The following is a 24,713-nucleotide window of genomic DNA, read 5'->3' on the forward strand; positions in this document are numbered from 1 at the left end:
CGTTCACTAACCACTAGTGATAAGCGAGTGTACTCGTTTCTCGAGATTTCCCGAGGACACTCGGGGGTCCTCCGAGTATTTTTTAGTGCTCGGAGATTTCCTTTTCCTCACCTCAGCTGAATGATTTACATCTGTTAGCTAGCATAAGTACATGTGGGGGTTGCCTGGTTGCTAGGGAATCCCCACATGTAATAAAGCTGGGTAAGAGATGTAAATCATTCAGCTGAGGTGAGGAAAACAATCTCTGAGCACTAAAAAATACTTGTAGGACACCCAAAAGTGCTCAGGAAATCTCAAGTAACGAGTATATTCGCTCATCACTACTAACCACTAATGGTAAGGTCTCGTTTATGTTATGTTAAAGCCTTACACTGAATGGCATTCATTGCTCATAGGTAACTCCATTACAAGAATGTTTATAACACAGCACACACACAGCTCACACCCCGCTTCCGACTCCAGGCGGGCCAATTTCTTCTAAAGCTTTGTCTTTTGGTTCCTGCCCTCTTCCTACATCAGGAACATGGTACGCCATCACTTTCTGCCTTAGGGTATGTTCACACAGAGTTGTATTTTTTAACTTTTTTTGAAGAGGAAAAAAAAAAAAACCTCCTGAAAATCGTGGTATTTTTCTGCTCAGTTTGGCCATGTGCACACCGCGGACACGGCTGGAAAAGCTACCAAATGTTCAAAAGAACGAACATATGCATTTCTAAGTAAAAAAAAACAAAAAAAAAAAAACGACTTTGTGCACACGTTCACGTTTTTGAACACATTTTAGCCACTTCAGGCTTCTATAAAAGCAGTTAAAGTGATGACCATTATTCTGGCATTTTTCGGTTTCAAGACACTGTATACAGTAAAAGTCAATGGTAAAAGCTAAAAAGGCGCCTGGAAAATGAACAGAAGGTTTTGGGAGTGTTTTGCTACTTTTTTTTTTTTTTAACAAAGCTTTAAAAGTACTCTTTTCATTATTCAATGGAGTGGGGGAAAAAAAAAAAAAAAAAACTGAAAAAAGGACATAAAATAGTAATAAAATAGAAAAAGTCTCTAAAAACACATAGGAACGACAGACTAGACTTTTCAGGAAAAAAAACAAACAAACAACCTAACTCCAGAGTTTCTGGACCCGTCATCTGCTTTAAAAACTCGTCTCGCTCGCCTGAGGTTATAGATCATCATTTGACGGAGTATTTGACCAACCGTTGAAGTATTCCCGTCTAGCAAATTATAGGCTTATGAATTATTAAGTCAAACAAACTTTAAAGTGATATTTAAACAAGTTAAATAGCACAGACAACTTTTTCTGGAAGAGCAAAAATGAAGTTGAAAACCCTTGGTTTTTATAGAGAAAAAAAAGTTTAATTTTTGAAATATACCCCAAAAAAAGTTTATTATTATTATTATTTTTTTTTAAACACCATTACCAGTTATTGCTGCCAATGAAGGTTTTAATCATCAGGTTTAAAGTCTTTCACGTATAAATATACTTTTCCTTCTATTCTGCATGAATATACAGGAATTTGGGATAGGAACACATAGACTTTCCTTGGTTCTCCAGTTTTTCCGCCACCACGCTGCTTGGTCACAGAGCAATGTAGGAGTCATGTCAGCAGCAGGCGATCTCTACATTGTCCGCATTGTTTGATCATGATGAGTCATTATTGTGGGCTGTAAAAATCGATAAAGTAAAGTACCGTATACAAAAATCTTTTTTTTTTTTCATTATTTTGGGTTGAACAAGAATCAGTGGTGATGCTGTATAGTCATATATCCATTAGAGGAGAGAGGCGTAAGCTTACAAGTGTACGTATCCATGGATGTGGCTTTGACAGGCAGAAAAAAAAAAAAAAAAAAAAGAATGAATTAAAAAAAAAAAACAAAAAAAAAAAAAACAGCCAGTGCTTTCCTGGCAGGCTGCATTCATAGACATGATTTATTGTTATAAAGTTACTGCTTTTTATAAGACAGAACAAGGCTAGGAGCCCCTTTATAAAAGCTTTACAAAAAAGAAGCAAATAGGAGATCCATTGAAGCGAGCAGTGCAGTGCAGGCATCACGGTATATTATAATCAATATAAAGTCGTTATTTTTAGTGAGACATAAAACAAACCACGATGCAAAAAAAGTGAGTAATCAAATGGAGTCTGACCGTCCCAAAATGCTATTAAACTTTATAGTGATGTATATGTGAGCCTTCACCCCTATACAAATCCTTTGTGTTCTGTACATGTTAGTGGTTCCGAGCCCAAAATATTACACTTCATTCAAAAGGAAGATGTAGAGACGTCTCTGCCCACCTGGTGTGGACAAGGGCTCAGTGCACCCCCTCCATTTGCATTTTGGGGGACTTTTTCTACTACTAATTGACCAATGCGAGCTGAACTTTGCCCGCGTCTGAGCCCAACCACATGCACACACCGTCAGGGCAAGTGAGTGCGTCCTCCTCCCTGCGGCCACCGCTTGCCACACTGATACAGCCGAAAGTATAATGAGCGGCTTCAGAGAAGAGGCAGGTAGTCAGAAGAACGCGCCAACCCCCCACACAATCTGCATGACATACTGATACTATGAGTACGTGGCCAGAGTCAAGGGCTGAGTTCAGGCAGAGCTAGCATTTGCCAAGCAATTCCAGCGATATGTCACTTACTGGGCTGCTTGCTATCATCTTGATGAAACCATTGTTTTTTTCTGACTGCTGCAGAGCTCGGTAGAAACACGCTGATTGGCAGCTTTCTGCCTATGCACAGCGTACACAGAAAGCTGCCAATCAGTGGTGGAGGCGGGGCTATACAGAGCTCGTGAATATGGAAGACTACCTGGAAGTAGGTTTACTACCCCTCTAATGATCTCCTGCTTATAAATCAGTGATTTTAGCAAAACTACACTAAGCAGCCCGGGCTGGAATCAGGTTCTCTATCACTACATCATGGTAAACTCAGATTAGGTGGTAAAAGCCTTTGATAAGCATTTTGGGGGCTGATAAGACTCCCTTTATCATGTGACCAGTGGTCAATTAGAATAAATGGATGGAAATGATTGAATTACTACTGAAAGCTGCAGCAACTCAGATCACCAAGCCCCATCATTCTACTCCATGATGAGTTCCCAAGGATTGGACCACCAGTGATCACACATACTTAGCTATTCAGAAAACCCTCAACATGACGTTCTATGCATGTTCAATCCAACAGTGCCCTCATCTCCTAGAAGAAGCCACCGTTTAGTCACATACTTGATTCCATCTTCCCGAAGAACAATAAGCCTTAATAGAGGAAAAGATGCCCAAAGAGAATGAGGAGGGATCTGAGGCATCAGTGCTCGACCACCATAAATGGTCCCATCAAGTTATGGAGTGAGGTGCCTTCATGATCAGCTGAGGTCTTCATTAAATCTTTGACTCACACAGTCCAGATTAATTTCTTGTTATGACTAAAATACCACTAAAAATCAATAAGTTAAATTCTCTATGGCTGCAGTCTCTACAGTATCATCTTGACTATTCCCTGAGGCGAGTGCATGGACTGGACGGGTACATTTTGGGACATGGATCCAAACTCTAATCGTTTAATGAACCTGCGGAAAGAAAAATAAATTAGATGTTAAGGGAAATAAAATATATACAAAAATACACCTAAAATAAATATCACCCCAGAAGCAGGCATTTCATGCCTTAAAGGGACAGAAATATTACATTTTAATATGTATCCAATGAGCCATAACTTTTTAAATGTTTCTGATAACTGGGTTGATCACTACTTTTATATTGACGACCTATCCTAAGGATGGATAAGTCATCAATACCAGATCGTGGGGGTGGATGGCGTCACGGATCAGCTCCAGCTGTACACCCACTGGGTGCTGCTGAAAATAGAATGAAACGTGTCAATTGACCTATGATCTGCTGGACATATTGCCCCTTTGACAAAAGGCATTCCTGCCAGTGCCCCCTTTTATCAATAGGGTAGTAATACCAGCAGATCAATCTATGGAAAGGATATGGCTTTTCGTTGGGTGCAAGTGACACCGATTATCCAAAAGTAGGAAAGTAATTAAAAAAAAAAAAAAAAAAAAAAAAAAAAAAAGGCAAAAATTAATATGTTGACAAGTTTTAAACACTATTCAGTCTATAAATGTATAGACTGGTTTACAACGTCCTTGTTGAAGCAAACGGGGCAGAACAGTGCCATAAAATGGCGGCGTTTCTAACACAAAGAATAGACTTTTTTTTTCAATTCTGGATAACGCCTTAATAGTGAATGGCCAGAATGGAGAAAATTTTTCTTCTTCCCACATATTATATACATGACACCTACCCCTTCTCCCCAGGGCTCATGATGGGCATGCTCAGCCTGTTTTCACTGAAGTCTCTAGTATTGTTTACATGAGCCAACAAAGGTGCCACAGCTCGATTAGGAGACTGTTCATATACAAAATGTTTGCAAGATGCCAGCTTAGACTCCAATGCCTGTGGATAGAAAACGTGAGCATTCAAACGTCCATAATAAATAAAATACACTGGTGAAAGGCGGACGAGGGCGAGGTGAAAGGCGGACGAGGGCGAGGAGAAAGGCGGACGAGGGCGAGGTGAAAGGCGGACGAGGGCGAGGAGAAAGGCGGACGAGGGCGAGGTGAAAGGCGGACGAGGGCGAGGTGAAAGGCGCACGAGGGCGAGGTGAAAGGTAGACGAGGGCGAGGTGAAAGGCGGAAGAGGGCGAGGTGAAAGGCGCACGAGGGCGAGGTGAAAGGCGCACGAGGGCGAGGTGAAAGACGCACGAGGGCGAGGTGAAAGGCAGACAAGGGCGAGGTGAAAGGCGGATGAGGGCGAGGTGAAAGGCGCACGAGGGCGAGGCGAAAGGCGGACGAGGGCGAGGCGAAAGGCTGACGAGGGTGAGGCGAAAGGCTGACGAGGGCGAGGTGAAAGGCTTCATATATAGTGTGCAAGGACGTTGCACAAATCAGAATTTTTTTCTTTGTAAGAACAAAGCAAAAAGGTGCAGATTTGTCAAAAAGCTGTACCTGGTACTGCAACATGCATATTAATGGAGCAGAGCTGAAATATCAGCTACAGCCCATGACAAGGGTGGTGCCGTTTAAAAAAAAAACAAAAAACAAACAAGTATACCTTTGTTTGTAATTCTAAACAATTCCTTTAAAAGGTTACTCATTAACAACTTAACTTTTTGCTTGGAGGACCACATCTCTACAGTTGAACTTTGTAAGAAACAGAAATAGGCTTTAAATAAGAGCGTAGCTTACCCCAACTTTTCTAAGAAGATCTCCTACAATGTTCAACGCAGATATCCTTGCCGATGGCGTGAGCGGAGTGCCCATTGGTGTACCTCCGTAACCATCATCAAAACCTGGAATTGAAGAAGTTAATGTGTGACGTCAATGATGTGTCTCAAAGGTTTTACAATTATGATCATTAGCTAAAAACCTCGATATTTCCTGATGACAAGGAGACAAAAAAGGTATGAACCATTGCAGACAATCACATTGCCCCTTTATTATCCAAAAGACCTTTGTAAAATATGGTAATGTGATCGGCGGCAGCTGCTCCACTTTTCACTTACACTAAATCTGATAACTATCCATTACATTTATACATTTGAAGCATTTACCATATGCACATTTGCATATATGATAATCCTTTGAATGGGAACAAACGATCGGGCAAGTTGAAATTGAAGAAATCGGTGAAAAGTCAGGATGTCCTCAAGTACATTAGACCAGAAATTAGAGGGCTCTTCCATCCAAGAACTTGGGCTGTGATGCATTATGGCTTGCACTCGAGGATCACTACTCCGCAGGAACAAAATTCCCTAGAATCAAGCCGTGATGGCGGGTGCGCCTAGTTAAACTTACTTTTTCTGATTTGCATTGGAGAGCTCAGACCAGAGATCGACCCCCTGTGACCCCCAGGAGTTGACGGTACAGACATGGAAGCTTGGACGGCTGTGTCTATGCGTTCTCTTTCCTGGAGAGCACTGGTGCTACGTTTAATTATCTCCTGCTTCTGCTGAACGGCTAGCTCTTGTCGTAAGTCTAAAAGTCATAGGAAGAGAAGATGAGGAAGTATTCTCCCATAGCCAATGACATGGACATAACACTTGTTAATTAAAGGGGTTATGCATTGAAAAGTAGGAAAGCTTTGACGGTTCCCCAATGCTTGATTACAAGTAGCCGGCATGTGAACGCTGGAACCAATAAGTGACCAAAGTAGTCATATGTCCTAGTACTGGCATCTCTGATGAGCAAACTGGGGCCATGAAACTAAACAGATCACTATGGCTCCTTTTCCAAAGAGCCGCCATGACAGCCGGAGGGGGGCCTGCTGAAGGCCATTATATCTGCCAGCTTTGTTCTTATAGGAGAATGTCTTTTTGGCCATATACTAAAATAATATAGGACTGCGGTATATAATACAAATGATCAAGACAGGTCCGCTAAGGGGCAAAAAAAGAAAAAAAATTCTAAATGTGAGCAAAAATTGAAAAATTTGACTTGCCATCTTCTCCCTCAATTGATACGAAAATAAAACATAGTTGGCCTTGTGATATCTGTAAATGTTCAATCAACATATGTCAACTGACCTGAAAAAAGTAATAAAAGAAGAAATACCGTAATATAAATCTAAAATATTTTTTGGGGTAGCTACACTTCCCTAAAAACTGTAATAAATAAAAAAAAAAAAAAAAAAAAAAACTCCCCCCCTCCCCCCCCCCCCAAAAAAAAAGCCCTTGCAAAATAAAGAAACAATCTCCCTCCCCCTAAACAAAAAATGCCAGAATTTAGATCTTTCCGACGTTTCGGCACATTTCAATTTTTGTCCCCTATTTTCCAATATGGGAAACAGAATGTCGCTGTTCAAAACTACAAGTAATGCCACAAAGAACGAGTCCTCGTTGCCACATTGGCCCCAAATTAAATCGTTATTGTTCTTGGAAGAAGGGAGAGTAAGGATATAAATGCAAAATAAATAAAATAAATTTAATCATGAATGGGTTAAACAAGCACCAAAGAAACGGCAAGTGCGCCAGCACTGGATTGTCAGAGGTCCCGAGAATGCACTGTGGAGTAACCGCTTACCTCGGGTTTCATCCTTTAGCCTCTGGAAACACTCAAGATCATTTTCCTTCTCATCAAGTTCACTTTCAAGGAATGCATTTCTCTCAATTGCTTGATTTAAGCGAAGCTCAAAATCCTCCAAGGAAATGATGGTGGCTCTGTGGAAAGTAGCAGGTAAAGGAGGCAGAGTGAGCACCAGACCAGAAGAAGTGGAAAATTTCAGAAAAAAAGCATCCAGATGGGAAGACGTCACAGTGATGGTGATATAAGGGTCCTTCCTTTTATATATTGAGTATTTAAAAAAAATTAAAAAAAGGCAGGGATGCAGATCTTCTAGGCTAACCTATGTAGAGGAACAGACGCTGAGCATTTTCAAGACTATCTCAAGAAAATATTCATACAGAATTCTACAGCCTGACATGGATTTTACAGTTTGCTCAACATTTAGAAAAACCTGTGAAATACTCGGAGAATATAGTCTGGTCAGACGAGAGCAAAACCGAACTCTTTAGATGTCATAATACATCCCTTGTTTGGAGGCCAAAAGGCACTACATATCACCCCAAAATCACCACACCAACAGTGAAGTTTGGAGGTGGGAACATCATGGTGTGCGGCTATTTTTCAGTATACGGCACTGGCGTCATATAATTGAAGGAAAGATGAATGAACAACTGTACTGAGACATTCTTGATAAAAAAAAATCTGCTGCCATCTACCAGGAAGAAAAAGATGAAACAAAGGTGGACATTTCAGCAAGGCAATAATACCAAACACACGGCCAAGGAAACGCTCAAGTGGTTTCTGAGAAAGAAGCGAAAGCCCACGGGACATTAAGGATTTGAAGAGCGTTGAGTGGAAGAATGGGCCAAAATCACACCTGAGCAATGCCGGTGACTAGTTTCTCCATACAGGAGGTGTCTTGAAGCGGTCATTACCGACAAAGGCTTTTCTACACAGTATTAATTACATTTCAGAAAGCGTGTTTAATACTTTTTCCCTATGTCACTTATTACGCATAATTTAAAATTTATGGTCATCTATGGGTTGATTTCTTTGCCCGTGTGAATTGAATGGGTTGTTACCAGCATCTAGTGAGAATTTCATGTCAATAACACCTTTAGAAATATATTTTACTTAACAAAATAGTGAAAGTATCTAAAGCATGTCTAGTCCTGATGACGCCAAATTCCCCAACCTGAGGTTAAGCTCGGACACTTTTTGATCTTTTTTTTTTAAACAGCTGCTAATTCGCTTTATAAAAAAAAAAAAAAAAAAAAAAAAAAAGTTTGGGATTCTGGAAACTTTTTTTCCTTCTAAATTTTAATTAGAATTGCCAACAGGAAAAATTGTGGCAGATGGCAACCAAATCACTTAATCAATAATGGTAAAGGTAAGGACTACTGACCTCTTTGCTCTCTCCAAGTCATCATTCGCCTGCTCCAGCTCTCGGATGTACTTCTGCAGTTGATCCCGGACCGCTCTGGTTTGGGAAAGTTCGTTTTCCAGTGTACAGATCTGTGTGTAACTTGATGCATGGTGCTCCTCATACTTTCCCTGATGAGAAAATTATATTATATTTTATATTATTTTTTCTTCAGCTCCATAATTTGCAGTAAGTGCATATCCCCCCAAAACAGTCTCGGAGCAAATATTCTCAGAACTCTGCATGGTGCCAGGCACTTCATTGGCAGTTGACAATGGATACGAGTGCTTCACCGGCTCGATGTTTAGAACCATCCTTAGTATGATCAATATATGTTTTTTCGACAAAAGCAATTTTAGTGCCATTTTTTCATAAATCAAGGATTGCGTGGTTCTAAGATTCTCCTTTGAAAATCACAATGTATAAAGGAGAAAAACGCCACAAAAATAAATTTCACTTTACCACAATGTACTTTTAAATATAGCAAAAAAAAAAACAATAAAGAAAACAACCACTGAACAAGTCTGTAGATGCCAAAACAAAGCAGGATACTAGTCCAAAAAAAAAGACAAAAACACACACAGAACATTGCATGTAGTAAGTTTTAGATTGAGCAAAAAGATTTGCAAGACTCTGGTCTAACAGCAACATCAGAAGTCCATAGTTGCCGGACCAGAGCCCTGCGTCTCAAATTAGTAGGCCCGATACATGGCCACTGAACCAGGGTACCGCCAATCATTTTCCTCAAATCTAAAAATCAGCCTTAAAAAAAGCTAGTAATCTGGGGGTAAAAAGATTTGAAAAGTAGCATAATATTGAGGCAATTTGAGACAGTGCTATAGTTTTGTGACTTTTTGCGTTTTCCACCATTTCTGGCCATCTCCTGCAAAATGGGCAGAGCTGCGGTGGGACGCAAACATAGCAACCGCCACTCATTAAATACATAAGTGGTGGCGTTCCCTACGGCACAAATCTTAAGGTACCGTCACACTTAGCGACGCTGCAGCGATACCGACAACGATCCGGATCCCTGCAGCGTCGCTGTTTGGTCGCTGGAGAGCTGTCACACAGACCGCTCTCCAGCGACCAACGATCCCGAGGTCCCCGGTAACCAGGGTAAACATCGGGTAACTAAGCGCAGGGCCGCACTTAGTAACCCGATGTTTACCCTGGTTACCAGCGTAAAAAAACAAACAGTACATACTTACATTCAGCTGTCTGTCCCTTGCCGTCTGGTTCCTGCACTGACTGCTGGCCGTAAAGTGAAAGTGAAAGCACAGCACAGCGGTGAGTCACACAGCGGTGACTCACCGCTGTGGCTGTGCTCTGCTTTCACTTTACGGCCAGCAGTCAGTGCAGGAACCAGACGGCAAGGGACAGACAGCTGAATGTAAGTATGTACTGTTTGTTTTTTTACACTGGTAACCAGGGTAAACATCGGGTTCCTAAGCGCGGCCCTGCGCTTAAGGTACCTTCACACATAACGATATTGTTAACGATATCGTTGCTATTTGTGACGTAGCAACGATATCGTTAATGAAATCGTTCTGTGTGACAGCGACCAACGATCAGGCCCCTGCTGGGAGATCGTTGGTCGCTGAACAAAGTCCAGAACTTTATTTCGTCGCTGGACTCCCTGCTGACATCGCTGGATCGGCGTGTGTGACACCGATCCAGCGATGTCTTCACTGGTAACCAGGGTAAACATCGGATAACTAAGCGCAGGGCCGCGCTTAGTAACCCGATGTTTACCCTGGTTACCATGCTAAAAGTAAAAAAAACACAAACACTAGATACTTACCTACAGCTGTCTGTCCTCCAGCGCTGTGCTCTGCTCTCCTCCTGCACTGGCTGTGAGCCGGAAAGCAGAGCGGTGACGTCACCGCTCTGCTTTCCGGCTCACAGACAGTACAGGAGGAGAGCAGAGAAGCAGAGCGCAGCGCTGGAGGACAGACGGCTGTAGTTAAGTATCTAGTGTTTTTTTTTTTTTTTACTTTTAGCATGGTAACCAGGGTAAACATCGGGTTACTAAGCGCGGCCCTGCGCTTAGTTACCCGATGTTTACCCTGGTTACCGGCATCGTTGGTCGCTGGAGAGCGGTCTGTGTGACAGCTCTCCAGCGACCAAACAGCGACGCTGCAGCGATCCGAATCGTTGTCGGTATCGCTGCAGCGTCGCTTAATGTGAAGGGGCCTTTAGTTACCCGATGTTTACCCTGGTTACCAGTGAAGACATCGCTGAATCGGTGTCACACACGCCGATTCAGCGATGTCTACGGGGAGTCCAGCGACGAAATAAAGTTCTGGACTTTCTTCCCCGACCAGCGATCTCCCAGCAGGGGCCTGATCGCTGCTGCCTGTCACACTGGACGATATCGCTAGCGAGGACGCTGCAACGTCACGGATTGCTAGCGATATCGTCTAGTGTGACAGTACCTTTACTCCAGCAGGGACTGGAGTAGGACCTGTGGTGAAGCACACACCACCCCCCTGATTTATGAAGAGGCTCTCACCTCTTCTGGAGTCAGATGCCCCTGATTCATGAACAGTGGTTCACGCCGGTCTTGGTGAATCTGGCTTTGTGTGTGAATCCAACTTTAATGCTTGGACAACCCGTTCTGAATCCCCCCCCACTAAATAACACCACTTATTCTCACCTCCGGTGTTGCTCCAGCAGTGTCAGCACCGGCTCTCCCAAGGCTTGCATGACATTGTTGTGTCACGCGATCCCTGGGGACAATCAGCGCTGGCTTCACTGCCCCAAGCCCACCTCGTTCGTGCAATTTAAGACATCTGGAGGAAGTGGAATCTGCTGCTGATCACTCCCCTCCTCCAGATGCAAATTACATCCGTAGGACGGGAGAATGAAGCCTGCGCTGATTGGCCATAGAAATAACTAATGTCACACGATTCCCGGAGCCAGTGTTGAGTGCTATTATAGGGAATCAGAAGGGGTTTTACGAGTAGCGGGCAACGCCTCGTAATTCAGCAAAACTGGTGCAGCGTTAGCAAGTTTTTTTGGCCATGAAAAGTTACCTTTAAAAACTCTGTGTCTGCCTCCAAGTGGCAGCAGCTATAACCCATGGCCTCTGTGACCCCACAATGATATGGGTGAGAAACGGGAGTCAAAGTCTCTTTAGCGCTTTCCCTGCACACAGCCTTGGTGCCCAGCACCAAAAGACGACACTACAGCGACCAGGCTCCGAGCGGTCAGCCCCCCACCCACACACCTAGGGGTATGCTGTCAACTGACGGAAAGCACAGGAGGTGTTCATGGAATACACAGGAGTGGAATATTAAGCATGCCGTCACATAAAACGCACTTCTTTAAAAAAGCCGGATTACGTACCGGTAATGCTCTTTTAATGAGTCCACGACAGCACCCCACATGAGAGAGAGGGATCCGCCCATAGGAACAGGAAACCTACAGAATAAAAGGAGGCGGTCCCCTCTCCTCCTCAGTTTAGTTACAGAGTATAAAAAGGGGAACCGCAAAAGTGTTAGTATTCATTCTTATTCAGTCACATAAATTTCTTAACTCTATACAACCATTATTTGTGACCTTAAAGGAAAGAGCTGTGCATAATTTAGGGAGGGTAATACATGGGTGCTGTCGTGGACTCATTAAAAGAGCATTACCGGTACGTAATCCGGCTTTTTACCCTTCGCCACGACAGCACCCCACATGAGAGATTTTCAGAGAGTCATTATTTGGGTGGGATTACTGTATTAAGAACAGCTCTACCAAAGGTCAGATCAGAAGACGTGGACAGATCAAGTCTATAATGGTTGTAGAAGGTAGAAGGTGTAGACCAAGTTGCAGCCTTACATATTAAATGGATCGGTACATCTGCTTGTTCCGCCCAGGAGGAAGCCATGGCTCGTGTTGAGTGCGCTTTTATACCCACTGGAGGAATCTCGCCTTTTGACGTATAGGCCAAGCAGATAGCCTCTCTGATCCACCGAGATATGGTAGCTCTCGTGACCCCATGTCCTTTCTTGTGGCCCTGAAAGGAGATAAACAGAGCCCTACTCTCCCTCCATGTCTGACACCTTTCTATATAAGTCAGGATGGCTCTTCTGACATCTAAGGTGTGGAACTTATGATGTTCTGGAGTTACAGGTGAATCAAAAAAGGAAGGGAGAAATATTTCTTGTGACCTGTGGTAGGTGGACGCTACCTTAGGGAGGTATGAGGGGTCTGGTTTCAGGACTATCCGATCATGAAATATCAGTAAGAAAGGTGGGTCTACTGATAGGGCCTGGATGTCACTAACCCGTCTAGCTGAGGTTAGGGCTACTAGTAAGGCTACTTTATATGTTAGGATTTTTAAAGGTATTGAATCTAATGGTTCAAATGGAGAGCTTGTTAAGGCCTCTAATACTAGATTTAAATCCCACGGAGGTAGACGGGGAATATGGACCGGTTTACTACGTTCACAAGATTTTATGAATCTGGAGATCCACCTATTAGCTGCTATATTGCATCCATATAGGGCTCCTAATGCCGAGACCTGAACTCTTAAGGTATTTACAGATAGTCCTAACTCTCGGCCTTTTTGCAAGAACTCTAGGATAGGTGTGAGTGGAACTTGCTTAGTGAACGGTACCGTGTAGAAGTCTAAAAATTTATTCCATACCCTACTATATATTAGGGTGGTAGATCTTTTCCTGCTCAATAAGAGGGTGTTTACTAGTTCTGTTGAGAACCCTCTGGAACTTAATAGTTGCCTCTCAAATTCCACGCCGTCAAGTGAAGACCTTTCACTTGCGGGTGGAAAAAGGGGCCTTGGTACAGCAGCTCCTTGTCTGATGGGAGGATCCAAGGATCGCATAGGCACATGGTCTGGAGACAAGAGAACCATGGTCTTTTCGGCCAGAATGGTGCAATGAGGATTACTCTTGCCTGTTCCCTCCTGATCTTTCTGATCACTAGAGGAATCAGAGACATTGGAGGAAAGGCATATGCCAGTCTGAACCGCCAAGGATGGTGGAGAGAGTCCAACATATCTGGGTGATCCCTGGTGTTCAGGGAAGCGAACCTTTGCACTTGCCGGTTGTCTCTTGTGGCAAATAGGTCGATTTGTGGTATCCCCCATGCTTCTGTTATCCTTCTGAATATGGATTTGTTTAAGGTCCATTCTCCTTGACGCAACTCGTTTCTGCTGAGGTAGTCTGCCCTGATGTTCTCTACACCTTTGATGTGCAGGGCTGTTAAGGATGTTAGATGAGCCTCTGCCAGCTGAAAGATGTTTGCAGCTATGGTCATCAGACTTCCTGACTTTGTACCACCCTGACGGTTCAAGTATGCCACTGCGGTGGAATTGTCTGAGTAAATTCTTACATTTGTTCCATGAATCTGCGGAAGAAAATTATATAAGGCACATTCTATTGCTTTTAACTCCTTCCAGTTGGAGGAACATATTAATTCTGTCTGATCCCAAGTATTTTGGGCCAGATTGTCTTCCATATGTGCTCCCCACCCAATAGGGCTGGCGTCGGTGGTAATTATTTTAGACGGGTCTATTATCCATGGCACACCTCGTGATAGGTGGTCCATGTCTAGCCACCAGGATAGCGATTCTAAGACATTACTGGAAAGAGTTATTCTACTTTCTAGATAACCGTCTTTCCCCTGAGCCGACAATACTTCGTACTGCAATTGACGGGTATGGAATTGTGCCCAAGGTACAGCAGGGATACATGATGATAATGACCCCAGTAAGGACATGGCCTTCCTTAGTGTCATGTAGGGTTTGCGTATTGCGTCTGATACCTTTGATTGTATAGTCAACCTCTTTGACTGAGGAAGAAAGCATTTCTGACTTACGGAGTCTAGCTGGATTCCTAGAAATGTCTGAACGGTTTCTGGATTCAGCCGAGATTTTTCGAAGTTGACGATCCAACCTAACTCCTGTAGGGACGAGATCGTATTAGATAAACGAGTTTTACATTGAAGTGCAGAGCTTCCTACCACTAGAAAGTCATCTAGGTAGGGTATTATCAAGGTATCTCGTTGGCGTAGATGAGCCATCACTTCTAGTATCACCTTAGTGAAGACGCGGGGAGCCATAGAAAGCCCAAATGGCATTGCAACATATTGAAAGTGACGAACCTTTCCCTCCAGGGTGACTGCTACCCTTAGGTACTGCTGATGTTCGGCATGTATGGGAAGATGGTAATAGGCGTCCTTTAAGTCTATTCCGGCCATGACACACCTAGGGAATAAGAGTTTTATGGTAGAACTAATGGATTCCATTTTGAAGGTATGATTACGCAGGAAAGAATTTAATTTTTTAAGATTTATGATGGTTCTAAATGAACCATCTGGTTTATTAATCAGGAATAAAGGGGAGTAGAACCCTTTCCCTTTTTGATCCTGGGGAACTTCAATCAGGACTTTCTTAGATAGAAGAGATAGGATCTCTATTTCTAGAGCCCTCTGTTGGTCCTGACCTTTTGGAGATGTTATTATGAAGGAATCCCAAGGGATTCGATCAAATTCTAATTTAAGGCCGTGTTGCACAATGTCCAGAATCCACTGGCTGGATGTTATCTGTTCCCATTGGGGAAGAAAAAATTTTAATCTGCCGCCTACTTCCTGGTTAGCGGTATTTACGTCTCGGATTATGGGACCCGCTAAAAAAGGCACCTTTTTGCTTTGGGTCCTTCGACTCCCATCGCTCTCTTTGTTCAAGCGGCTTGTTCCTAGTAAAGGGGCGTCTCCTGAAGGCTCTCCTGTAGGATGGAAGATACTGGTTAGGGAAGCCTTTCTTCCTTTCACCTGCTTTATTCAGGAGTTCATCCAGCGTCTTCCCAAAAAGGAACTCACCCTGACAGGGAATCGCACAAAGTTTTGCTTTAGCTTGTGCGTCCCCCTTCCAATTCTTTAGCCAGAGTGCACGCCGGGCTGTGTTGACTAGGCCGGCTGACCTGGCTGCAAGACGTAGCGAGTCCACTGAGGCATCAGCTAGGAATGCTACTGCTTCTTTAATTTGAGGCAATTTCAGCAGGATAGATTCCCTCGAAGTTTTGCCTCTAATCTGTTCCTCCAATTGCTCCGTCCATACTAGTAGAGATCTTGCAGTACAGGTACTAGATATGGCGGGCCTGAACGCCCCCGTATTGACTTCCCATGACCTCTTTAGTAAAGCTTCTGCTTTACGGTCCAGCGGGTCTGTTAGGACCCCTGAATCCTCCACTGGTAGGACCGACTGTTTGGTTGTGGAGGCTACCGCAGCATCAACTTTTGGCACCTTTGACCAGGTGTTTAGGTCTTCATCGCTGAAGGGATAGCGCCTTTTAGAGGATGATGGTAAAAACCCTCTATTCTGCTTGTCCCACTCCTTTTTGACAATATCTTTGATGGTTTGTATGACGGGGAAGGACCTACGTTTCTTCTGTCCTAACCCCGCAAACATTATGTCCTGTGCTGATTTCTTTTCTTTTCCATCTGGGCACCCCATCGTGCTCCTGACAGATTTTATTAAATTGTCCACATTACTGTTGGGAAGACAAAGTCCCCCTTCAGTCTCGGATGAGCTCGGCTGAGATCCCTCTTCGTCTGAAGAAATACATACACCCTCTGACTCCGAACTAACCGGAGACCGGGACCTGCTAGGCTGACGGGTACTGGCGCTACTTGTCTGCGCCAAACCCTGCATCTCTTCTCGGATAATAGCTCTGACATCTGAGGGAGTCATGATATTTTCCTGCCGTAGAGTTTGCATGATACACTCTGCACACAGTTTTTTGGCATAATCATCCGGGAGGGGCTGCGTACATAGAGCACACTCTTTATGCTTAGATTTGTGTGTCCTTTTCTTAGTCTAGAGGAAGGATACAGGAGGAACATATATCAGCATATAGGAAGAGACTCTTTCAAAACTCACCCAGTGAAGCTGACAGGTACCGGTTCTGGAGGCGGAATTCGTTTGGTGGTAGAACTCTTCTCTGGAGGTCGGCCACCACTCTTTGTGCTGCTCCTCGTGCTTCTCTCCCTGCTGGGAGAGCGCTGTTGCACTGCGGGCAGGTGCGCTTCGTCGGCCGGTGAAGCCATTTCACACACACCGGCCCGACGCTAGCGCTGCATTTTTAAACTTGCCGCCCATTCTCCTGCCTCCCCGGACCAACCCGGAAGTGCTCCCGCGACTTCCGGGTTAGACGCGCCGCTCTCACTCACCATGCGGCCGCCAGAGGCTATTAAGCCGGCCGCTGCAGCGCGCGCGTCCTCACAGTGCCGGCCGGACCTACGGTGACCGGACCCGGACCGTGGATGTTTGGTCAGACGAGGGGGGAGGCTGCAAGCAGGGGCTCCCCCGCCGCTGCTTCTGGTACCGCAGCCCCTGCCGTTCCCACAGAAACCGGCGCAGGCGGGTGCATGGCCCAGGGATCCTCTTCATCTGTAGGTAAGCCGGGTCCCTGTAGGAACAGGAAACCTAAACTGAGGAGGAGAGGGGACCGCCTCCTTTTATTCTGTAGGTTTCCTGTTCCTATGGGCGGATCCCTCTCTCTCATGTGGGGTGCTGTCGTGGCGAAGGGTAAATGATAACAATACAATGTACAATTAACCCTTTAAATGGGTGCATGGGGACCGAGCAGTGTCATTAGATTTGGGCTTTATACAAGAACTCTTAACTGGCTCATGGATTTAACCTCTGTGTAACAAGGATTAAGCAGGCAGCAGACATCCGAGCCACACCGCGTTACTGCCTGGTGCCAGCTGGTGCCACCCGGGATGGAGGCGCTGCCGCACAATACCCTTTTGTCAAAGAGATTTGTGAAGCCTTGTGTATTTACAATTTGCATCGGACACAGAAAATTGCTTCATGTCAAGGCTACATTCACGTTTAGAACAATTTAATTTTCCCAAATGCATCCAAAAAAATCAAACACATTTGCAAAAACTGGGGATTTAACTCTATTTCAGCGCTGGAAAAACTAGATTGAGACTTGAGGTAGAGCCTAAAATTCCCAACGTGAATAAATAGGTAGGAACCTAATGCCGCAGCCAGTGGCGTAATGATCATGGTCGCATCATGGGTCCATAGAATCAGCGTCGTTTTCAGCCGAGTGTGCACCCCTGGATAAATATTCCGCTAAAGTCTATGCAGTGCAGAGAGACGTCGGCTCCCTGCACCGCAATCACTGCCGGCCAATCAGAGGATGGCAGCTGACATCAATGTGCCCATCGCAGGAGGCACACATGGCGTCCCTGCACTGTCTATGAAGAAAAGCGTCAAGACGGGAAACATCATTACAGAATGGAGGCGCAGGACAGGGGGACATCATTACAGAACGGAGGCGCAGGACAGGGGGACATCATTACAGAATGGAGGCACAGGACAGGGGGACATTACAGAATGGAGGCGCAGGACAGGGGGACATTATTACAGAATGGAGGCGCAGGACAGGGGGACATTATTACAGAATGGAGGCGCAGGACAGGGGGACATTATTACAGAATGGAGGCGCAGGACGGGGGACATTACAGAACGGAGGCGCAGGACAGGGGGACATCATTACAGAATGGAGGCACAGGACAGGGGGACATTACAGAACGGAGGCGCAGGACAGGGGGACATTATTACAGAATGGAGGCGCAGGACAGGGGGACATTATTACAGAATGGAGGCGCAGGACGGGGGACATTACAGAACGGAGGCGCAGGACAGGGGGACATCATTACAGAATGGAGGCGCAGGACGGGGGACATTACAGAACGGAGGCGCAGGACGGGGGGACATCATTACAGAATGGAGGCACAGGACAGGGGGACATTACAGAATGGAGGCGCAGGACAGGGGGACATTATTACAGAATGGAGGCGCAGGACAGGGGGACATTATTACAGAATGGAGGCGCAGGACAGGGGGACATTATTACAGAATGGAGGCGCAGGACGGGGGACATTACAGAATGGAGGCGCATGACGTGGGGACATCATTACAGAATGGAGGCACAGGACAGGTGACATCATTACAGAATGGAGGCACAGGACGTGGGGACATTACAGAATGGAGGCACAGGACGTGGGGACATTACAGAATGGAGGCGCAGGACAGGGGACATCATTACAGAATGGAGGCGCAGGACAGGGGGACATCATTACAGAATGGAGGCACAGGACAGGGGACATCATTACAGAATGGAGGCGCAGGACGGGGTTACATCATTACAGAATGGAGGCGCAGGACAGGGGGACATTACAGAATGGAGGCGCAGGACAGGGGACATCATTACAGAATGGAGGCACAGGACAGGGGACATCATTACAGAATGGAGGCGCAGGACAGGGGGACATCATTACAGAATGGAGGCACAGGACAGGGGACATCATTACAGAATGGAGGCGCAGGACGGGGTTACATCATTACAGAATGGAGGCGCAGGACGGGAGGACATCATTACAGAATGGGGACAAGGATGGAGGAAAATATTACAGTGTAACAACAAGCTCTTGGGGGCTCATAGGACTCTGGTTCTGCCACTGGCTGCGGCGGTTTCAGAGAAAATGTGCTGCCAAATTCTTAGAAATCTAATGACAGGTTCCCCTTAAAGAGAACCAGTCAGCACAATTTTACATGGAAGTAGAGCTATGGCATTACAGGGGCTTATTCCCCCAATAAAGAGGATACTTTTTTGCACAGATACAATGTGCCAATCATGAGAACTCTATAGTAAAAGCCAAATGCAAATCAGGCTGGACATGCACTAGGGGACCTGACAGTGCACTTTCAAAAAAAAAAAAAAAAATCAACACGCCCCCAGTGCACTCCCAACACGATTTGCATGTGGCTTCTATACGAGATTACCTGTATATTGGATCTGTGTAAAAAAAAAAAAACTTTAATCCATGTATGGACTTGACCTAAGATGATATTCCAAGATAATGATATCCATAGACCTGACCCAACAGACAATTTTCAGTAAAGTTGAGATGCTCTTCTCTCACCCTGATGGTTTCAAGTTCCATCCGTAATTTATTATTCTGGTTCAGGAGGTCTCGGTTCCTGCTCTCCATCTGGTGGAGTTGGGTTTCCAGCTCGGCCTCATATTCACGACTTGCCACTTGGAATTCCTCAAGTTCTTCCTGAGCTTCCTCTGAACTAAAGCACAAAACAAAATCTACGCGTCCATCAACCTATCAGGGACCCAGCGATCGATACGTCCGGGCCGGAAGCCACTTACCATTTCTTAGATTTCACGGTCAGATCTTTCCAATATTCTTTCTCTTCTTCCACAGAAATAAAGGTCTTTCTCTCCAATTCATTCATGGTGTCGATTTCATCAGCGCATCCTAAACCTGAAACAACTCCTATTTAGAAACAAAATAAGTTTTGAATTTTTATTTTCATTAGTTCATTTTTGTATAGCTTCCTAAATTTTTTATGAAGCCTGAATTCCGAGCTTGTATGATAAAAAATGTAAAGTCATATCTCAAGCTAGGATTAAAATAAAGAGATGGGAGAGAGACCACTTTGTTCAGAATTGTACGGCCATTAATTTATATGTCACAAGACTGTTTGTTGATACTTTGTTTTTGAGTCAAATTTTAAATTTTGATGGCCGATTTCAGGAAAACTATGTTATAAATGTGCCAAAAAAAACGCATGTGTGTTGCTTGTGCTCTTGGTTACATTTCTTCAGGGATTCAAGTTGGGATCTCGGTAGGATCATATTTCGAAGCTTGAACAAGGTACCAAGATATATTTCTTTCCTGTATTTCGAAGCTCGATTTTCTAAACACAGTCTCATCCTAACCATACATATGTCTAATATTAAATTAAAATAATTAGTATTTTTAATATTTAACATTTTATTATTACATCACTAGACATGTCTTTTTCCGAGTTTTTAAAAAAGAATAGTATAGTGAAATCATTAAGCTATAAAGTAAAATATGAACTAGTCTTAAACAATTAACAGTAAGGGAATGTGCCCATGAGCAGGAACTGCTGTGGGATGACGCTGCGTACTTGTGCGGCGCCCAAAGGTTACGGCGTAGTGGATGGGATTCCTAAAAAAGTCCATGTCCACTATGTGACCATAGACGCCCGTAGATCACCTGTGGAGACGGACATGCAGCTCATCTTTCCAGACCGCAGTATGTCAGAGACCCACTGTTTATCAGTTATACCATCCATGAAGAAGGAGTCTGCCGACTCCGAAACGCGTTGGATTAAGCCTTTTGGTCCTAGGTGCATTCCGTCAGCCGATCACGTGTATCATCACGTGCATGCGACGTCACGCGAGGTCCTGCAGCTTCACTGCACCTCGCCGGCAACTTGCTTGTAGGAGCGCGGTCTTACCGCTGAAGATTCTGGATCATCGCCGGGAACCTGCCTGAAGAAGCGCGGTCTCACCGCTGAAGATTCGGCAGCATCGCCTGTGAGGTAAGGGGTGACTGTCACCGGCCGGGACAGGTCTAACACCCTTTCCTCACACATCCTAACAAGAGCCACTGCTGCGTACACACCTGGGAGACTGCAGCATGTGTATGCACATTTGAATTGAAGGTAAATAATATGCCAATTAGGTAACTGTTTGGTCACGGTATAAGCTATTTCATCCTATGTAGTCTTGTCACCATTCGTTTTTTAAAATCAATTGGGACCTCCAGCGCAAATATATACACACATATAGTTGCATAATATACTGCAATATGTATTGAAAAAAAAATAAATAAAAAAAATTGCAGGCTGGCATGATCACATTTATAATATGCATTAAAAATTGTTTTATTTAGTGATATAAATTTATTCTAAAAAAAAAAAAAAAGAATAAAGTTCTGTCCCAAAATGGCACAGGTGCCACCATCTTGGTGGAGACAATTTTTATTTTCCTCTAGCAAAATGGTGCCGGAATATAGGCTACTGTGCAGGCGCGGCCAGCGCCATTTTCAGACAATTTTATTTATTTTTTCAGATTAAATGTATTTCACAAAACAAATTTAATACATATTATAGATGCGATCATGCTGCAGCGCAGGCGCCTGATGAATGATTTTTTTTCAATACATATAATATTCAGTATGTAAACTAGGGGGCAGGTCAGTGAGGGATCAGTGACTTGTCAGAAGCCATACACATAAATACCTAATCAGCACCACATGAAGACCCCCACAGGCCGACCCGATGCACGAGCATATCATTAACTCAAAACTGAAAATAAAGATTAATGGTATCGTCACTGTTTCGTCGTTGTGTGGTCGCTGGAGAGCTGTCACACAGACAACTCTCCAGCGACCAATGATGCCGAAGTCCCCAATGTTTACCCTGGTTACCATTGTAAGGCTATGTGCACACGTTCAGGAATTCATGCAGAAAATTCCTGACATTTTCTGCATGAAATCCGCAAGAAAACCGCGTGCGTTTTTGCCGCGGTTTTTTCCGGACACTTCCCAATGCATTTTGGAGTGGGAAATCCGCAAAAAAAAACGCAAAAAGATAGAGCATGTCCGGATTTTGTGCCTGATGCGTTTTTTTTGCGGAAAAAAACGCATCATGTGCACAAAACATGCGGAATTCATTCTAAATGATGGGATGCTTATTGTATGCGTTTTTTTTGCGGTTTTATAGCGTTTTTATCGGGAAAAACCGCGAAAAAACCGGAACGTGTGAACACAGCCTAAATGTAAAAAAAAAACAAAAAACACTACATACTTACATTCCGGTGTCTGTCGCGTCCCTCGCCGTCACCTTCCCTGCATTGTGTAAGCGCCGACCGTAAAGCAGGATTTTTGGTTGCTTACCGTAAAATCTGTTTCTCGGAGCCTTCATTGGGGGACACACCCCAATAAAAGGCGATAGAGAAAGCAGAGCGGTGACGTCACAGCTGTGCTCTGCTTTACGGCCGGCCGGCGCTGACACAGGATGCAGGAGGAGTGCAGGGAAGCTGACGCCGGGGGACGCGACAGACACCGGAATGTAAGTATGTAGTGTTTGGTTTTTTTACATTAACAATGGTAACCAGGGTAAATATCGGGTTACTAAGCGAGGCCCTGCGCTTAGTTACCCGATGTTTACCCTGGTTACAAGTGAAGACATCGCTGAATCGGCGTCAAACACGCCGATTCAGCGATGTCAGCGGGAGATCCAGCGACGAAATAAAGTTCTGGCCTTTCAGCTCCGACCAGCGATGTCACAGCAGGGGCCTGATCGCTGCTGCGTGTCAAACACAACGATATCGCTATCCAGGACGCTGCAACGTCACGGATCGCTAACGTTATCGTTCTAAAGTCGCTCAGTTTGAAGGTACCTTAAGAAACAACCACAAGACGGATTTCATCACCAGGTATCATTGTAATCAGTATAACGGCGCCGACCTGACACTGTCTGTAGGTTACTGTGCACAGTTCTGCTGACAGGTTCCCTTTAACAAAGATACTCTTGTGACATATTGGGTGAAAGCCTGCACAGTACTGAGCGGCGTTTTTCCCGTACTTGAGTTATGAGGAGAAACGTAAAGGCATGCAACACAGAAAAGCACATTTTTTCATAACTTTGAAAATTAATTAAAAAACCCCCAAGAAACTAAAGTATATACCGTAGATTTTGCATTCTCTAACACGCTATTACCAGAGAACAAAATCTCAAAAGAATAAAAAAAATATTGAGAAAAATTGCATTGGTTCATTTGAAATGGAATAAGCCTGGTTGGGGCTGGCAGGCGGGTGATAATGGCAGCCATCCTCCAGCACGTGACCCCCACTATGCAGGAGCGGGACCCCCGCTATCAGCTCCACTGACAATGCAGCACATGATGGACAAGTGACAAACTCCGCTATTGACCATGGTGGAAAGCGCTGCACCAACTTCTCATGTCAAATGTGACGGCGCGTCTTTTTTTTCTTAAAGGGAACCTGTCACCCCCAAAATGGAAGATGAGCTAAGCCCACCGCCATCAGGGGCTTATCTACAGCATTCTGTAATGTTGTAGATAAGCCCCCGATGTAACCTGAAAGATGAGAAAAAGAGGTTAGATTATACTCACCCAGGGGCGGTCCGGTCCGATGGGCGTCGCGGTCCGGGGGATCCCATCTTCTTGCGATAACTTCCTCTTCTTGTCTTCACGCTGCGGCTCCTGCATACTTTGTCTGCCCTGTTGAGGGCAAAGTACTGCAGTGCGCAGGTGCTGGGCCTCTCTGACCTTTCCCGGCGCCTGCGCACTGCAGTACTTTTCTCTGCCCTCAACAGGGAAGACAAAGTGCGCAGGAGCCGCAGCGTGAAGACAAGAAGAGGACGTCATCGTAAGAAGATGGGAGGCCCCGGACCGGACCGTGACGCCCATCGGATTGGACCGCCCGCGTGAGTATAATCTAACCTCTTTTTCTCATCTTTCAGGATACATCGGGGGCTTATCTACAGCATTACAGAATTCTGTAGATAAGCCCCTGATGCTGGTGGGCTTAGCTCATCTTCGGTTTTGGGGGTGACAGGTGCCCTTTAACTGAAATACATGTATTTAGGGTTAAAAATCATTTCTTTAATTGACTTTCCTTAGACATTTTGCCCCTTTGGCTTTTACAGTCTTTTCTTTCCCAGCAGATAGAGAAACTTCGAAATTCAAATGATCAAATCAGCTGCGACAAAGTCAGGAAAAGAGGAATAAAAGTTACAAAAGTGTCAGAAGAAGATCGCCTGGCACCGAGACTGGAAAAGGAAAACAGTGGAAAACATAAAAAAAAAAAAAAAAAAATATGATGTTAAATTTGTAATAAAAAAAAAAAAATATATAAAAAAGGCCAATCCCTTTAACAGTATATGAAAAAGGGGTGTAGCAATGGGGGGCAGTCACATAGGGGGGACATAGGTCACCTGTGCAGAAGAAGCAGCAGCACGTGTGGGTGGGTCTGGGACAGAACCTGCAGCAGGGGCCGCAGGCTCCCCCTTGTGGACTGTCATAGTTATTACACTACAGGGGTTTCTGCCCCAGCTCTCTGGCACACAGCAGGGCTTTAGAACTACAACTCCCAGCATGCCCTTACATCCACAGATAATGTTGAAGGCCAGTGATTACAGGGCTGTGCTTCGGCATGTCACGTCCCGGGACCGTCCGGTGCCGCCCATGTGCAGTGCCCGTCTTACCTATCACCGCGCCAGCCTCACGGACCGTCCGCCGCCGCCGCCGCTCAGTCACTACTCTCCGACTGCTGCGAAAAATGAAACTCAAACTTCACTGCTCAGCCATTGGTTCACGCACCACCCCCACGTGAC

At 44.8% G+C, this 24,713-nt stretch overlaps 1 protein-coding gene across 2 annotated transcripts; it reads right to left on the bottom strand.

Moving 5' to 3' along the window:
• Positions 1 to 1,336: 1,336 nt before the first annotated feature.
• Positions 1,337 to 24,686, bottom strand: NDE1 (nudE neurodevelopment protein 1). Of its 2 annotated transcripts, none has more exons than XM_069734098.1 (9): positions 24,585 to 24,686; positions 19,687 to 19,813; positions 19,451 to 19,604; positions 8,480 to 8,628; positions 7,093 to 7,229; positions 5,869 to 6,048; positions 5,260 to 5,363; positions 4,317 to 4,468; positions 1,337 to 3,576 (listed from the first exon to the last, which is right to left on the bottom strand). In XM_069734098.1, exons 2-9 carry the CDS (start codon positions 19,770 to 19,772, stop codon positions 3,483 to 3,485), a joined length of 1,056 nt encoding a protein of 351 aa, XP_069590199.1. In that variant the 5' UTR covers positions 19,773 to 19,813; positions 24,585 to 24,686; the 3' UTR covers positions 1,337 to 3,482. The 2 variants fall into 2 exon arrangements, with proteins under 2 accessions (XP_069590199.1, XP_069590200.1); XM_069734099.1 differs by having other exon boundaries at positions 19,687 to 19,801; positions 24,585 to 24,639.
• Between the last annotated feature and the right edge of the window lie 27 nt (positions 24,687 to 24,713).

This window comes from Ranitomeya imitator, chromosome 7 (genome assembly GCF_032444005.1).
Source record: "Ranitomeya imitator isolate aRanImi1 chromosome 7, aRanImi1.pri, whole genome shotgun sequence".
NCBI classification, from domain to species: domain Eukaryota; kingdom Metazoa; phylum Chordata; class Amphibia; order Anura; family Dendrobatidae; genus Ranitomeya; species Ranitomeya imitator.